This window comes from Halichoerus grypus, chromosome 7 (genome assembly GCF_964656455.1).
Source record: "Halichoerus grypus chromosome 7, mHalGry1.hap1.1, whole genome shotgun sequence".
NCBI lineage: Eukaryota > Metazoa > Chordata > Mammalia > Carnivora > Phocidae > Halichoerus > Halichoerus grypus.
This window is the reverse complement of record NC_135718.1, coordinates 124197205-124214648: the sequence shown is the minus strand read 5'-3', so window position 1 is coordinate 124214648 and position 17444 is coordinate 124197205. Positions and strand designations below refer to the sequence as shown.

The following is a 17444-nucleotide window of genomic DNA, read 5'->3' as shown; positions in this document are numbered from 1 at the left end:
AGTTGTGAAAAGAAATAGTTTTAATAATCTGACAGTTATTTTAATTTTATTTGTTCCTATTCCCAAAGGTCATTAAAATGCTTAAAAGATCAAAATCCTTTATTTTTAATCTCATCAATTGTAAATGTTTAAAGAGAAATTTAAAAATTATTTAAAAAGTATCTCTGACAATGTTTTAACAAGAATGTTGGTGTCAATGTGCCCTTTTGCCTCTGTTTAATGCCATGTGTCAATTATTTACAGATCCTGTGGTATTGTGGAAATTCCCAGAGGACTTTGGCGACCAGGTTGGAACCACATAATTTTTAAAAAACATTTATAATTGGAGTACTGTGATTATTACTACTGTTACTGCAGCAACTACTACTACACATGAATTTCTATCAATATTTTCTCTTCACCAGTTGTGAGGAAAAAAATCACCATGTGTGCAGAATGTATATGGAAAATCTTTTAAAGTTACCAAGTAGATGGGTGATGAGGAAGCCTTTATATTAAAACTAGTAAGAACTGAATGTTTACAGTTTCAACATATTTTTACACTCTTTTAATCTATCAATGGAACATATTTGGAAACATTTAAAAATTTTTCCCATCAAAAAAACTTGACAATACCATACTTTGTTGAATACCTTCCTATTATTTCTGTCTACTTGAAGTAGTAACTGCTGTAAGTAAGTGGTTAGTTCTCTCCTTTTACAGTGATGTCTGAATCATTTACATATATGTTGAATTGATGATATTTTCTTATTTTTATGTAATTCCTATCTATAGCTTTACTTTCTTAAAAGAAAATGAGACTTCAGAATGAATTTATTCCATTTGTATTTTGGATTATAGTCTTTTATAGTTCCTTAAGTATTTAGTATGACCAAAATTATGAGTTATTTTGACATGATATATGTAAATAGAAAAATCTTTAAAATTTTATATTATAGATTTATCATTTTGAAATGAATTAAATAATACATGGTTAAAATACAGATTTCAGTTTTTATGGAACTCTGATGAACATATTCTTTTTTTTTTTTGTCTGCAAAGAAATGGTATAAAACACTCTTGTCACTGTTAAAATTAAAAAATTTACTAGTATAAGCTTAACCATAAGTTAAGTTCACAGATATGATTCTTAAAATTCTCTTAATTTATAAAATTGAAGGCTGACAAAAGTATTTGTTTAAAGCAGTTCATTCAGAAATAAGTATACCGAAAGTGATTTTGATATGTGGAAGGATAACTTTCTACTCGTGAAAATCTATATGTAAGACTAGGAAGTTACACTGAAAAAAATCAGTAAGTGGGCATTTTTTAAAAAGATTTATTTATTTATTTGTCAGAGAGAGAGAGAGAGAGCGAGCACAAGCAGGGGGAACAGCAGGCAAAGGGAGAGCTCCTGCTACTGAGTAAGGAGCCCATTATGGGACTCAATCCCAGGACCCTGGGATCATGATCTGAGCCAGACAGACGCCTAACCGACTGAGCCACCCAGGCGTCCCAGTAAATGGGCATGTTAAGTATTAATTCAATCTAATGCAATCCTTGACTACTTTTCACATAAAAAGACGGGTATGCACTCTTAATTTGTTTTTAGCTCTTTAGAGAAAGAATAGATTTATAAATACCTTAAGTATGCAAAAGAAGTTCCTACAGTGAAGACTTGATTTGGATATATGATGTATAATTGGGTTTGTTTTAAAGTAATGTATAGTTAGGTTAGAGCCTTCCTGACTCATTTTAGCATTTTGAAATACTATTCTTCTCTTGGTATTCTTGATTCTTTCTTGTCCACTGACCCAAGAACAAACCTCCCGTCCAGGTCATGTTTTCTGTTGTGTTTTATTTTCTACCTCTTAAACTGCCCCTGAGAATTCCTAGGAAATTTGAAGACTCCTCACTTTGGGTTCATGTAGGGGCATCAGGTACTTGTTGAGTTCAGCTACAGGAAGTTTTTCAGCGAGACTATTGCTGTCCCTCTCTGTGACTGATAAACTGGTGATGGGGATTTTTTTAGTTGGGGCTGAAATGTTGTTTTGTTTTCCGAATTTGTGAGGCCAGTAGAACATTAATAAGCCTTTATATACCTAGTAAAATGTAAAAGTAGTTAACTGGGTAATGGTGATGAATGTTCAGAATTCTAGTTCATAGCAATTCTTACACACTTTTTTGAAGGTTAGGACTGAAAGGAGCTTTAGATACCATTTTGTCTAAACACTTCACATTATATCTGAAGAAACCAAACTTCATATGGGAATCTAGCCAAGGGCCTTGAAGAATGGTTTTGCTATATGCTTTTTGGTGAATATTCTGAATACTACAGATGATTTAAGTACTCTGTGTATATTTCTCATCTTTCTTAGCACTTACTGTTGTGTACTATCTACTTCTTGCTAAACAGTCTTTTCACTGGATCTGAGACTTGCTTCAGTAATAATAATTATTAATAAGCTCTTTATTTAGCTCTTACCATGCACTGGGCAGTATACTATGTACTTTATGTGCATAATTCATTTTATCTTCAAACCCACCCAGTACTGCTAGGAGATAGTATCATGCCCCAGAGTGAGGGTTAAGAAACTTGCCTGAGATCACATTGCTTATCAGAGGCAGAGCTAAGATTTGAAGACAAGTTTGTCTAACTCAAAACCATGTGCTATTAGCAATGAAGCTATATTCTTTCTGCTTGGAATGCTGACCCGGATCCTACTCACTTATTTTATTTTAGCTCTTGTAAAAATAGTTTATCATAACAGTTCTTTTCCCCTCATTATCTTTATAATTTGAAATCATTGTGTTATTTAATCCAAAGAAATAGTATCAATTCATTACCCTTTGGTTCTACTACATGGAGTTGTTGGTTCATCATAGTTGTTGATTTGTTACAGGCTCCTCAAGTATGTCTTCCTTCTTTAGTTGGTAGAACCAGTGGGACAATTCAAAGTCACATTTCAGGGGCTGTAATTTGATTTTTTGGGGCGGGTACAGTGGAGAATTTTGTATAGGGAAGTAGGAGCCGGGTTTGGGTAACATTAAAGGCTTTGCTAAAGAGTTGGTCCTTCAGATGAACTTGAGGAGAGTGTGGTATAGCAAAATAAGTATGTTAGGAAGATTAGTCGGGAAGAGATTTCCATATGGATTGGTTGTGGGATAAACCGTAAACACGGAAATTAGTTGGCTATTATAGTAGTTCAGCTGAGGGCATCAGAAGGATCTGAAAGGGTTGGTTACATTAGGAGTGAAAACGAAGATGAATGTAAGGGGGAAGGAGGAAAGAGGTTGCTTGCAGGGGTGCTCTGTGGGGCATGGGGTAGAGAGGAATAGTGACAAGAGGATGAATTTGCTTTTTGTCCCTCCAAGAAATGTCGAATTATCTTTGTGTAAGTGGTGGATGGGACTTTTGGGGATTGGAGAAGAACGGAGAAGTGTTTTACAGCCTGAGGAAATACAAAGCTGTGAGCAAATTTGAGGATTGCTAAATTGAATTGATGTCAGATTTATGTTTTGCAAATACATTGAGGGCTCTGGCAGAGAAGACTAATGCAGACCAAGTCTTCCCATCCATGCCACTGATACTAGCAGTATCCCTTCATACATCTATGAGAGGTTCACGGCTTCTGTATAAAAAGTAATTTTGTTTCTTTTTGCTGCTATCAAGGTAATCTCTCCATTGCCCTTAGTTCTCTGTTGTTCACATTTATACTTAATGGCTTCAGGCTCTTTTTCAGAATGCTTAATTCCTCCCTCCCCCACTCTCTGCTTGTCATTTTCATGCTTCATGTTTCTATGGCTTTGCTGCTTGCATATAGCAGGCCCTCTTCAGGCCATGGTTAGCCTGTGTTTCTTGAGTGAGAGGAGTCAATCTTTGTGAGAAAAATACACTTTTAGAGAGGGGTCAGAAATAAAATCTTATAGATCCTGGAATCAAACAGATATGTGTTTGAATACTAACTCTGTATTTATAGATTGTGTGAAGTATTGCTTTAGATAGGGACTTAATCTCTCTTAGTTACTCATTTGCAAAATGGGATTGATTTTACTGATTTGACAGAATTACGGGGTAAGGAAGAAATGATGTGAAGTCTGTAAAGCGCTCAGCACCACGCCTGGCTTGTGGAAAACACTCCATAAGTGTGAACCGGTAGTTTTGTTAAAGTATTGCAAAGCCAGGAACATTTATTAACTTACGATGAGGCATAGATAAAACTGTTTTATGTAGAATATCGTTTTTATAGGTGAATAACAAGTTTGAGAATTTTACTGCTTATAGACCTTCAGGAAGATTTATAATTTAATAGCATAAGAGGTACTAATATGTAAAAATTCTTCTGTCGTGTGTGCTTTCTGAAATTTCTGTGCCATTAGTTGATGAATGACTACAGTGGATATCTGCTGTTTAACTGGCCAAACTGTTACTTTTTGGTTTGTCATTTTTATGAAAATCTTAAACTGCGTTTAAGATTTCTTTTTATCAGCATGGCTATCAGCAGAAGTCATAGGACCATGGAACCATGATCTTTTAGTAATGGCCAAGACATCAGAAATCATTAAGACCATTTGGATAGGAAAGAAGATTATGAAGAGCTGACCCCAGCTCATATGTCCTATTTACCTTCAGTCTTGCAGTACTTTTCCTGTTTTCACACAAACTGCAGGCCTTTCATGCTTCTGGGCCATTTCGTATGCCTCAGATGCCCTTTTCCTTTTTCTCCGATGTACTTTCTCCATAATGCAAATGAAATGTTTTATCTGCTGTGGTATTTTGAGGTATTCCTCTTTTGTGATCCAGACTCATTTTTGTATTAGTATGCCTGCCATGTTACCTGAGTAACCTGGATTAGTTGTTCTTGTGTGTCTTATTTCAGTGAATGCTCCTACTTAAGCTCCTTTCCCAAGCCAAGGACTCTATGTATTTATTTTTTACTTCTCTTTCCCTCACTCAACTGCTATTCCCAATCTGTCCTCAGATCCTATTCCTTGTGCCTCTTTTATGTCTTGTCAGTCTCTCCACTTCTCTTTATTTCTAGGGTCCTTTCCTTAATTTGTATCTTCCTAACTCTTCTGTTTTTGTGCCTATTTAATTTACTCTCCACAGTGTAGCTAGAATGATCTAAAAGACAATGGAATGATCTCTCTAAAAAACAAATACTGCTTCTCCTATCACTACTGTCATTGGTTCCTTACAATGTGCCAGGCACTTTCTAGGTACTTTGCCTGTGTTAGCTCACTGAATCCTAATAATGCCTCTATGAAGTGAAGGGACTACTACAGTTCCCATTTTACAGATGAAGAAACAGAACTACAAAGTACTTAATTTACATGGCAAAAGTCACACAATTAGTAAGTGGTAGAGCCATTATTCCAAGCTAGACACTGACTCCAGAACCCATAGTCCTGAAGACTCATGTAAACTCACTGCTCCCCATTGATGCCTTCAAGATAAGGTTCAACTTCTCAACGTGATCAAGTTCCTTGTTTCACATCTTTTGTTTACATCTTTAGCCTCCTATTTCTCTGTATCCCTTTCCTTTCTCCGTTTAAGAAATGGTCTGTATTTTATAGTGAACGTTATTTTCTCTTCTGTACCATTTATTTATATTCTGTCTTTGAACATGTGTCTTTCTGTCTGAAATGCTAATCTCCTACTTGCATTCCCTTTTGCCTGTCTTTCTAGTCTTGGCTTAGAGGTCATTTCCTCCAAGAAGCCTTTTCTTTATGTCACAGGTCTAGATTGAATGCACCTCCTGGGAGTTCCCTTGGCATTTTATGCTTCCCATATTATGCCACTTATTAGATCTGTCATTTTCCTTACTTTCTATTTACCCCATTAGACTAAATGACTCTGAGGCTAGTAATAAAGAATAATTTTTAAAAGAAGATATAATCATGACTCTAATGCAAATGTAACATTTCATTTTTCAGTTTTTTTTAAACTCGTTAGTTGATGAGGGTGTGAGTAAAATGTTGCATCCTATTCAAAGGAGAGCTCAAAGTAGCAGAATTGTATAGATAAATCAGGAATGCTGTAATAAATTTACAAATAGACGTAGAAGTGGCTTTATCCACATGGGGAGCGGTGAGGGAGGAGGGCAGTCAGTTGTCCCTCTATGAAACATGTCTGTGGACAAATATTATTTGTATTGCTACAATTTACAGAGTTGTAAAATAGCTTCAAGACAATGAAAGTCACAGAGCCCCTAGAAGAATGTGTTAGCAATGGCTTTTTTCCCAATGAAAACAACCAGTAATCTTTTGGTTCAATTCAATCTTTTAAAAATTTTTCCTATAGTCTTCTTCCTCTTACAAGCATAATAATTTCAAAGAAAGATTATTCTAGAAAACAAAACAAATCATGTTTCTAAGGGTTTGGCCTGATTATTTACATGGGTGCAGCAAGAGAGTTAATTTAGGCTACAAGCCTCCATGAATTTACTTTACCCACCTAGAACCATGCAGTGTAGAACAATTGCCATGTCTACAAAATTAACTTTTTTCCAAGAAAGTTTTCTTTTTTTTTTTTTTAAAGATTTTTTATTTATTTATTTGACAGAGAGAGACACAGCGAGAGAGGGAACACAAGTAGGGGCAGTGGGAGAGGGAGAAGCAGGCTTCCTACGTGACCCTGGGATCGCGACCTGAGCCGAAGGCAGACGCTTAATGACTGAGTCACCCAGGCGCCCCCCAAGAAAGTTTTCATAAGGAATTTCAGATTAGATTTTTAGAATCTCTTATTTACTATCCCAAAGCTAGGAAACTAGGCCCAAGCAAATATCTTTCCCAGATTTTACATATACTGCCTCTAACTTTCGTTAATTCTTCTCAAGATTCACAAAATTTGCTAAGGTTCCTGGTCTATGAGGAAGGGACCCTCTTTAACACATTTAAGTTTGGACCGTGTCAACCAGGCATCTGGCCACTTTTTCTGGGATGACTTTGTAGGCTCCATAAGTATAGCTAACCTTTGTTCCTTAAAAGTGCCTTAGCATGGATGATTAAACAAGCATCTTTCTGAAAAATGACACTTTAAGACCTTGGTTGTGCAATCAATTTTCCAGTTATATACTGGTAAAATGAAAGACTTACTGAATTTATGCAAAAAAAATATTGCTATGAAAAATGAAGGGACTTAGAGTTTCTGAATTCAGGGAGGGAGGGAATCAGTGAGAATAAGATGTGATTTAAAAATATTTCAGTTTATAGAAGCAGAGTTTACTAAATTGTTGTAGGTTACAGACAGTGTAGGAAGAGGAGGAAGGGCTTCCTTATATGTCCAGAAAATAGATCATGAAAACAGCATCAATAATATTTCAAACAATAAAATTTTCCTCATTATTATTCAATACAAAGCAATTAATTATTGTTTTGCTGGATTTTGTCTTAACAGTCTCATGAAACTTGCTGCTTCTTGACTAAAACGAGTCTTGGAAGTTTGGCCTTAGTCCACTGGAATGGCCTGAAAATTATCTAAGTGATGTCAGTTCCAAGGCCTGTCACCAGTAGTCTATTCTTCGAAGTGTCAGTAGTTTGAAATACCTGATACAACCTTTTTCCAAGGCTCTGAGACCGACCTACTTTGTTAAAAACACAAACTCTGGCCTGTAGCTTACAGCGGAGCCTTCAGGCAAGCATCAGAAATTAAACTAAGCTACCTGTAGATGATAGAGGCTTAATGGTTATGGTTAATTTATTACCAATAATTTTCAAATGTGAAAGGTCTGGGGAGAATGGGCAAAATAGGTGAAGGGGATTAAGAGGTACAGACTTCCAGTTACAAGATAAATAAGTCACAGGGATGAAAAGTACAGGTGGGGAATATGGTCAATAATATTGTAATAATGTATGATGACAGATGGTAATTGCACTGATTATGGTGAGCATTGCATAATGTATTGAATTGTCGATTCGCTATATTGAATACCTGAAATGAATACAACATTATATGTCAATTACAGTTTGCTAAAAAGCCAAACCAAACCAAACAAAAACAAAAACAAAAACAAAAACAAAAGAACAAAACCCAAAAGCAAATGTGAAAGGTCTGGTAAGGGTTCATAATAAAAATAAAATATGAAAAAGAAAATTTGGTTGTTTCTGTTATATGAAAAAGATAATAAAGCCACTCAAAAAGGTTTTAGAGAAAATGTCTCAAAGAGCAAGGAGTAAGACCCTTTCTTTCTTTCTTTCTTTCTTTCTTTCTTTCTTTCTTTCTTTCTTTCTTTCTTTCTCTCTCTCTCTCTTTCTTTCTTTCTTTCTTTCTTTCTTTCTTTCTTTCTTTCTTTCTTTCTTTCTTTCTTTTTCAATTTTATTTATTTGACAGAGAGAGAACACAAGCAGGGGGAGTGGCAGAGGGAGGGGGAGAAGCAGGACCCTGAGATCATGACACAAGCCGAAGGCAGACGCTCAACCAACTGAGCCACCAGGCACCCAAGACTGTTTTCAAAGGAGTTAAAGTTATATCTGATTTATAAAAGTGGGTGAATAAAATTTGAGGAAAAATCTTGAGATATAGCCTACAATAATCCTGAAACATAATATAGCAAGAATATACCAAGAATATCAAGTAAAGAGATTGAGGATGTCTGGAGTAGGGCCTAGACAAATATATTTTTGTAGAACTTCATGTGTAAGTCTGATGGGCATACCCAGTTGAGAACCACTGGCCTAGAAGATGCCCGGGATTTAAAATAAAGAAGTAAAAAAAAAAAAATAAAATAAAATAAAATAAAGAAGTAAAGGTTATGGCCAAGTAAACATTTTAAATAATAACTGAAATTATAACTGACAATATTATATTATTGTTGTCTAATATCATTGAACAAAGTACTGCCAGGACTCTAATAAATATAGGAAAACCTAACAACTATTTCATAAGAGATTTGATCATTGTCTTTCTAGAGAGTAAAACATACTATGGTCAGCAAGGGTATTGGTGTTTCTCTAGGGACTTCCTATACAGCATATGATTTCTGAAATATTCATATTCATAAAATTTACATATATACAAGTTCACCCTAGGGCAGGCTGAGCATCTCTTCTCATTTTCCAGCTTTTTGTGTGCATCTCTTATAATAATAACATATCAAACGAACCAAATTATTTCTAGCATCTCATTTTATAAGGTAAGAGAACATATCTCTGTACTTTTCAAGGAACCTCTAGGAAATGTCCAAGATAGTTTTAGTTATAAAAACATGTCCTGGAAGTTTTTGACTTTTTCTATATTCAGAATCTGAGTTTGGGAAGGCAAAATTTAAAAAGTTGTTAGAAGATTGGAATGTTTGACTAAGATGGGATCCAAGAAGCAACACTTGGTTATTTGTTTAATCAAAGTGACAATGAAATATTTAAAATAAATATGGTCAGGAACACTATTGAATAGTTCTTTAATAAATGAACTTTTTTACTTTTTCTCCCCTTCAATAATAAAAGACATAACAAAGAGGGCACATACTGAATGGAGCACTGAGTGTTATACACAAACAATGAATCATGGAACACTACATCAAAAACTAATGATGTAATGTATGGTGATTAACATAACATAATAAAAAAAAGACATAATGTAGTGAACTCAGGACTAAGTGCAGAAATTATTCTGTTAACCCACAGGATAACTTAACAGTCTCAGGAAACCTTCTGCTTCTTGACTAAAATGAGTCTTGGAAGTTTGGCCTTAGTCCACTGGAATGGCCTGAAAGTTATCTAAGTGATGTCAGTTCAGCTAACTCAGAGGCATACAGAGGTAAAAATAACTTTTTACATTGTAGGCATAGGCATTAATCAATAATCGAAGGAAACAAGCCCAAGTAGTTGAGTGAATTTTAACAATTTTCATAGCTTCTTTCAGAGTCAGGTATTATCAAAAAAGACAGACAAAAGTTACATTTTAAGTTTTGTTTCATTGTGCCCTCTCATATTTAAAAACAAACTGACACTTTAAGACATATTTCAGAGATGTGCAAGGCCAAACTAATTTCATTATCATCATCACCATATTTATGTTGTTTTAACATGCAGTGCATCCATGATTGCTGTTCGCAAATGAATTTTATTTTTATTTTCTAATGCAGTAAGTTTCAGTATTCAATTATATATGATTATATAAACAGTAGTTCTTCACTCCTCAATAACTTCCAAGAATACAGAGGTTAAAAAAAAAAAAAAGCCCAAGAATTGCTGTTTTTAAGACAAAACTATTCTTTGAAAACAAAAGTATATACACAGTTGTATTTATCCAACGCTGTTGTTCCTAGTGTAGTCTTAACCACTCATTAATTACAACTTTTAACCTAAGTAACTAACTTCTGTTTCAAAGAAAAAGAAAAACTCTGAGGGGTGGATAACTGAGAACTTTCTGTCATGCACAAGCATTTTAGCAGATGACCAGACTTCATGAATACCCGTAATACAACTTTCTGAAACCATACACATCCCATAAACAGTGGAGAAAATTAGCACATTCATTAAAATGACCCAAAGGCATAACCATTTTATAGCATACAAAAATAAGAAGCACATAGACTTAAATTATACTTAGTAATCAATATTTTAGTATTCTATCTTGGAAATTACCTGGATATCCAATAGTTATACATTAATTTACTCAATTTAATACCAGTTTAATATTTTGGTAACCTAAGATTTTGGAAATTATGTTTAAGCAGGTATATAACAAAATGTAATTATGTTTAAGCAGATATGTAACAAAATATAATTACTTTTGAAATAAGTTTACCAGAATAATGATTCAGTTTAGTTAAATAGAAATTTACATTTTTTTAATAACCTTAAACATTGTATCATGTTAGCCTATTTGTTCAGTACACCTGCATAAGTTTAGGAAAAATAAGCCCGAGTAGAATAAATCTACCCTTGTATTATATTTAACATTGATAAATCAGAGAAGACAGCTATATTTATTAAACCAAAATGATAAACTTAGATGAGTATGCTCATCTACCTTAATTATGTGAATTTGAATTCTCTAAGAACTTTTTTTTGAGGTTTAGCCCATTTGAAGTTTTGGAAGTTCAGTTTCCTTATTCTATAGGACTTTTAGGGATATTCACTTTATGTATATACCTCTCTATAAGCCATTCAGAACAGAGATCCTTTATTAAAAAATTTTTTAAAGACTTTTTTAGAGCAGTTTTTATGGTTCATGACAAAATTGAGAGGGGGTGCAGAGATTTCCAATATGCCCCCTGCTCCCCAACATGCATAGCCTCCCCCATTATCAGCATCACTCACCGGAATGGTGCATTCTTTTTACCAAGGATGAACATACATTGACATATCATAATGACCCAAAGTGTGTAGTTTACCTTAGGGTTCACTCTTGGTGTTGTACATTCCGTGGGTTTAGACAAATGTATAATGACATATATTCCTCATTATAATATCATACAGATATTGTGACTGCCCTAAAAATTCTCTGTGCTCTGAGTATTCCTCTCTCCCTGTCATTCCCACCCCTAGCAACCACTCATCTTTTTTTTGTCTCCATGGTTTTGCATTGCCCAGAAAGTCATACAGTTGGATCATAAAATATGTAGTCTTTTCAGATTGGCTTTTTTCACTTAGTAATAGGTATTTAAAGTTCCTTCATGTCTTTTCATGGCTTGATAGCTCATTTCTTTCAAGTGCTGAATAATTTTCCATTGTGTGTATGTACCACAATTTATTTATCTGTTCACCTGCTGAAGGACATCTTGGTTGCTTCCAAGTTTTGGCAGTGATGAATAAAGCTGCTATAAACATCTGTACAAGAATTTCTTTAATTTATGAGACTTTATAATCTATTTTATTGATACTCTCCAGAGTTAGGGAAACATTTCACAGTAATTGAATAAGGAAAGGCTTTCTGAATTATATATGCAATAGATTCACAAATACCAAAAATTTGGGTGGTATTTTTAGGTATAATGTATATAGTGAACAGATAATACAGATATGTAGGAAGTTGAAAAATAGATTGTTTAAAGTAATGCTGTATTTTGTAAGGCCTTTTTGCCCTTTTAGTTATGTTTTTGGTTGTTATTCTTAGATGAAAAATTTTGCCAAATATTGAATAAATGAACTTAACCTAGGCAATTAGCATGTAGCTAAAACTATCTTGAAATTATTTATATAATACTTTTTTATTTTGCAAGGTACTGGTCTGGCAACGTAAGGTTGTAAACAAAAAGCTGTATTGTTCTTACTTTCTAGGAAGCTTATTAGGCAAAGGAAGATTTGGCTGGGAATCAAAAGTGAACAAACTATCATTCTGTCTTCTACTTGACAGAAGACTAACTTGAATGTATGACTTTAAGGAAATACTTTTTTTTTCTCTGAATTTCATTTTTCTCCTTTATAAATGGGGGATGCAGGAGCAAATGGTTGTTCCATGTTTTTACAGTATTCACTTCTACATATAATTCCAACAGAAGGCCAGGTGTTAATAAATGCCATGAAAATTACTAACAATATAATGTAGGAATTCTGGGAAGGAAGACATCACACATTTAAACAAGCTTAAGAGTTGAGTCATTAGTGAGGAAGAGGAGGTAGTAAGTTTGACTAATTTTCTTGGTGGTGGCAATATGTAGTATACTTTTGGTAGCCTCTAGGATTAAAAGGCTTAAGGGGGGAAAACCATGTTTATATAGAATAGCAAGAAGCCACTTTAAAAGGAAAGATTGAAGAGAGAAGCTAGAAGTTGATATCTTATATAGCAAGAATTAGCAGAAATGGCAAGATGACAGATGTTACCTGAGTATACACTATGCATTATTTTTTCTAATACTAGGTGAATAAAGATAAATACAAGAAGTTCCCAGCTCAGAAGGACCTCATATTCCAGTAGGGGAGACAAAATTAAATTAATCATAATACAATACTGTATGAGCTATGATACTAATGTACAGGCTTTATGGTGGTTCAGCTGAGACTGCATCACAATTCTAAGTGGAAGGTTTAGCTTTGGACAGCAATGGTAAGATGTGCTTCTCTCTTTGAGAGTGGAAGGAATGAAGAACAGATGGTAGGGGCTAGGTTGAAAAAGACAGTATTCTAGGAAGACTCAGTTTCAGGAATGTTAAAGTCTTGATTGTCATTCCTACACTGGCATGACTTGAGAAAAAGAGGGTAATGGGATGTGAGAGAGGGAAGTTTGTCCTAGATATTTTGCATAGGTCCTGTCTACATTATTGTTTCTTGCTTCACCAAGATTTGTTGTCAGTTGGTATATATGGAATAATGACGGTTGATCTGGTGTGCTGGAAGAGTATGAATCTTCATTGATTATTTTGGGATTGAGGGTTATTGGAGACCAGCTTTTAGGGTACCACTGAAGAGAAAGCAGTTTACAGGTCTCTAAGCTGGCAGTAGAAGAATATTTAGGAGGAGAATGTAGTTGTAGCATTGGTCCCATGTTTTGATTACATTCTGAGATTCCTTTGAAGATGCTGGTGCTTAGGAAGAGTGCATGGTAGGTGATCTTTAAACCTTATTCCTGACCACTGAGTATTTGCGTTAATTTGGTCCTTTTGTAAAGGATAAGAGTACAAGACACTGCCATATATGTATGTGTGTGTATGGTGCAACTGAGTATGGCACCCTAGTGTATTGGAAGACAGAACGATGAACTTGTTTCATGATTTGACACTGAAGTAGAGTGATAGTGTGAGACTTTAGAATTTTATTTCTTGCATTAAATAGAAGGCTTTATATCACAGACCTGTACCTCTGAAACAAATAATACATTATATGTTAAAAAAAAAAAAAAGATAGTAGGAAGGGAAAAATGAAGGGGGGGAAATCGGAGGGAGAGATGAACCATGAGAGACTATGGACTCTGAGAAACAAACTGAGGGGAGGGGGGTGGGGGGTGGGTTAGCCTGGTGATGGGTATTAAAGAGGGCATATACTGAATGGAGCACTGGGTGTTATACACAAACAATGAATCATGGAACACTACGTCAAAAACTAATGATGTAATGTATGGTGATTAACATAACATAAAATAAAATTTAAAAAATATAAAAATAAAAAAAGAAGACTTTATATATATTTTTATAGCATAGATTGGAGTTTGAATTTTGTCAGTTCTGTGCTTTGTTCCATGAAACAAGTATCCTCTGCAATGAATGACATGCTAGTTACTTCACAGGATTCATTGTAGAGATTAAGGTCTATAAGAAGCACTTGGGTAGGCATTCAGCAAATGAGAGGACATGATCAAATTTCCTTTACACCATACCCCTGGCTTTTCCCAGGTCCCATTTCTTATTTTTGTGTATGGCATTTCTGTTTTTACTCTCCATTTCCATTCTTTTTCTTCTTTCATTGACATCCATTGTCAATCTTAGATTGAAAATTAATTCTTCTTTGAAGGCTTCCCTGATCTCCAGTGCAACCTGTCTGTACTTCCATAGCCTCTTGAATATATTTCTGTATTCTACAGTTATATTTCCTTTTTGAATATTTCTATCTCCCCTACTCCATATGTGTGTGGGTTTTTTTTTTTTAAGTTTCAAGGGGCAGAACTTTCTCATTTTTCAATTCCCACATCTCACACAGTGGCTGGTACGTAATAAGATCTGAATAAATGATTTTTGAATGATTAGATGAATGAGTGAGAAGCCAAGGGAAATTGAATAAACTCGTGATAGGTTATCTTAACCTTCTTAGAAAAACAGGAACAGGATAATCTAGGAGGAGTGGATTTAAGAGTGGTGTGGAATATTACATTTAGAAAGATTTCAAACTGGTGTTATCTAATAGGGATTCATCAAAATGTGAATGACAAGATATGGCTTAGCAGAGGGGTTATGCAACACTAAGACTGTGTTCATGAGTTACTGACTTGTGTGTTCCTTTTCTCTTTCTTATCTTTCTATAGAAGGATAAAACAATTAAAAAAAATTAAAATTCAACATATGTTAACAAACTAGTATGCTAGGTGAGAAAAATGCATTTAGAAATGCTTTGAGAAAAGGGTACATATTACATAGTAATTTTAAATACGACAATAGTAAAAATTCCATTAATTAAGCAAATCTTTGTAGGAATTATCTGGAAACAGTTTGAATTACAGTTCTAAGAGTGAATAATAGTAAGAAACTATGTATTATACAGTAACAGAAGAAATCTTAACCCTTCAGCTATATCTTCATAGGTCTTTTATAACTGCAGTTAGCCAGCTAGTTGGCAGATTCCAAAACAAATATACTCAACACTGTCTACAATTTTCATGTTCAATGATGTCTAGTGGTTGGTCTGCATGGTTTAGGAAGAATTGTTCTGTATTTTAAAAAAATCTTTTTACACATCCATCATTTCAAAAAACACAGGTGACCTTTGAACAACATGGGTTTGAACTGCACAGGTCCACTTTTTTGCAGATATTTTTCAGTAAATACAGTATAGTACTATAAATGTATTTCCTCTTTCTTATGTTTTTTAATAACAGTTTCTTTTCTCTAGCTTACATTATGGTAGGAATACAGTATATAATACATATGACATACAGAATATGTGTTAATTGACTGTTTATGTTATCAGTTAGGCTTCCAGTCAATAGTAGGTTATTAGTAATTAAGTTTTGGGGGGAGTCAAAAATTATATGTGGATTTTCAACTGCATGGGAGTTCAGTGTGGGTCGGCTGTATTTCATCTCTTAATGATTTTAAAAGGATTTGGTCAGAACAATATATAAAGTCTTTTATGATTTGCAATTGAGGTAGACTGGTAGCTGGACATTTTGTAACTTTGCTTCTTGCATCAGTTATAAAGAAGACGTAAATAATTTGGAAATAATCTCTTACATCTTAATATATTCAAAATAAATGTTTAAATTTTGCAGATATTTAAAAAATTAGAAATTTTTTTGCTTGTTTGGACTTGATTATGTCATTTTTAATGATCAGTGGATCATATCAGACACACACAAAATAATCTAATTGTATTCTATGTTTTTGTAAATGGAAAGAATGAAATGTCTTGCACCAATTTTTGATGTGTGATGGCTAATTTTTATTTCACTGCCCCTATAAGCATGTATATTATATATAAACACATATTTCTAAGGCAAATTGATTTCTTATTTTTTAATTAAATAAAATTTTATAGAGATATGATGGTTGATATAAGAGAATTATATCATGCCTGCATACTTTTTTCATATGTCAGTATTTTATCAGTGATCTATCTAAATAACCCTAAAATATCAATTACTTCTTATTAATTTGTGATGTAGATACAGCATTAGCTGTCTTGTGCATTCTTGTGTCTAAAGAAGAATCAGAATAAAACATTATAAATAAGTGGCAGGCATGTGGGAAAGTACTTAAAATTAAATCTAAGAAAATCATCATAATTAGGTCTTTTTCTCTTCCCACCTTTCTTTATATAGACAAGATTGTTTCTTTTGTAGATGCAGTGTTAGAAAGCTCGAGGCAAAATGAAATCACATTCTTATTTTACCTGCATGTTTATCTTATATTTTCCACTGTTAAAATTTTAAAATTTTATTGCAAACAGGGAAACTAATTTCGAAAAATGTCGTGGTATTTTAGAAATTTTGGTTTATAGCTAAAATATTTATTGGGAAACAGAATTATGTAATCTAGCAAACTCCTATTGAAAAGAGTATTTCTGTATACATTTTAGATAATAAAATGTGAGCCTCTGAAGAAATGACCTTATTTTTCTGCTTAAAGGTGAACAAGTTTTATTTTAATGAGCTCTTAGAGATGAGGTTTTTATATTTATTTTGATGGCAGTGAAATTATTACATTCTAACTATGCAAGTGATTCAGACCAGTTCTGACACATCAGGCATTACTCAGCAACCTACAGAAATTAAATAATAATAATAGATGATGCAGATTGAAAAAGATAAATGTGGTTTCACAAAAAATTACTTTTTATTGTGTGCAATAAACATTTGATGAAATAAATTTGGAATCAGTTCTATAAGGGGTTTTAAATCTTTGAGAGAAAACAGTTGAAATAATTTTTTCAAAGTGACATAACATAGGCTGATGAATCAGAAGTAGTTATTGGGAAGTCAGGAGGAGAAAAAAGTATTTAAATATAAGATAGAAGCATGAAAGTCTGCCAGTTCAAAATGTTACATTTCAAATTTTCTTTATTTTTCGTTGAAAAAGAACTTAAGATTAGGTAACTATGAAACAAAACATGGAAACATAAGTAACATTTTCAGATGTTACTTGATGGAAAAATTAAAATTCTTCAAAATTGACATAAAGTCAATATTAATTCACATAGAATATATTATTTTGAAATAATCTTGCTTATTATAATTGTATACTGCTTTAAAAAATACCTTTGAGGGAAATTTCTTTTTTAGGAATTGGTATAAGTTGAGTGAGGCTTGTAGGTTACAAGAATCAGTAACTAACCATAAGTTGCCACCTTCTTTTTGTTTGGTTATTTCTATTTTT

At 33.7% G+C, this 17444-nt stretch overlaps 1 protein-coding gene across 11 annotated transcripts in view; it reads left to right on the top strand.

The window, feature by feature from the left end:
* The window catches only part of DENND1B (DENN domain containing 1B), a 265783-nt gene that overhangs the window by 67042 nt on the left and 181297 nt on the right, over positions 1 to 17444 (top strand). For 9 of the 11 annotated variants that reach the window (XM_078078240.1, XM_078078234.1, XM_078078242.1 and 6 more), the window contains one exon: positions 244 to 287. The exons of the other annotated variants lie outside the window; for them this stretch is intronic. In XM_078078240.1, the coding sequence (XP_077934366.1) occupies positions 244 to 287 (44 nt within the window). The remainder of the gene's footprint in view (positions 1 to 243; positions 288 to 17444) is intronic. 11 annotated transcript variants of the gene reach the window in all.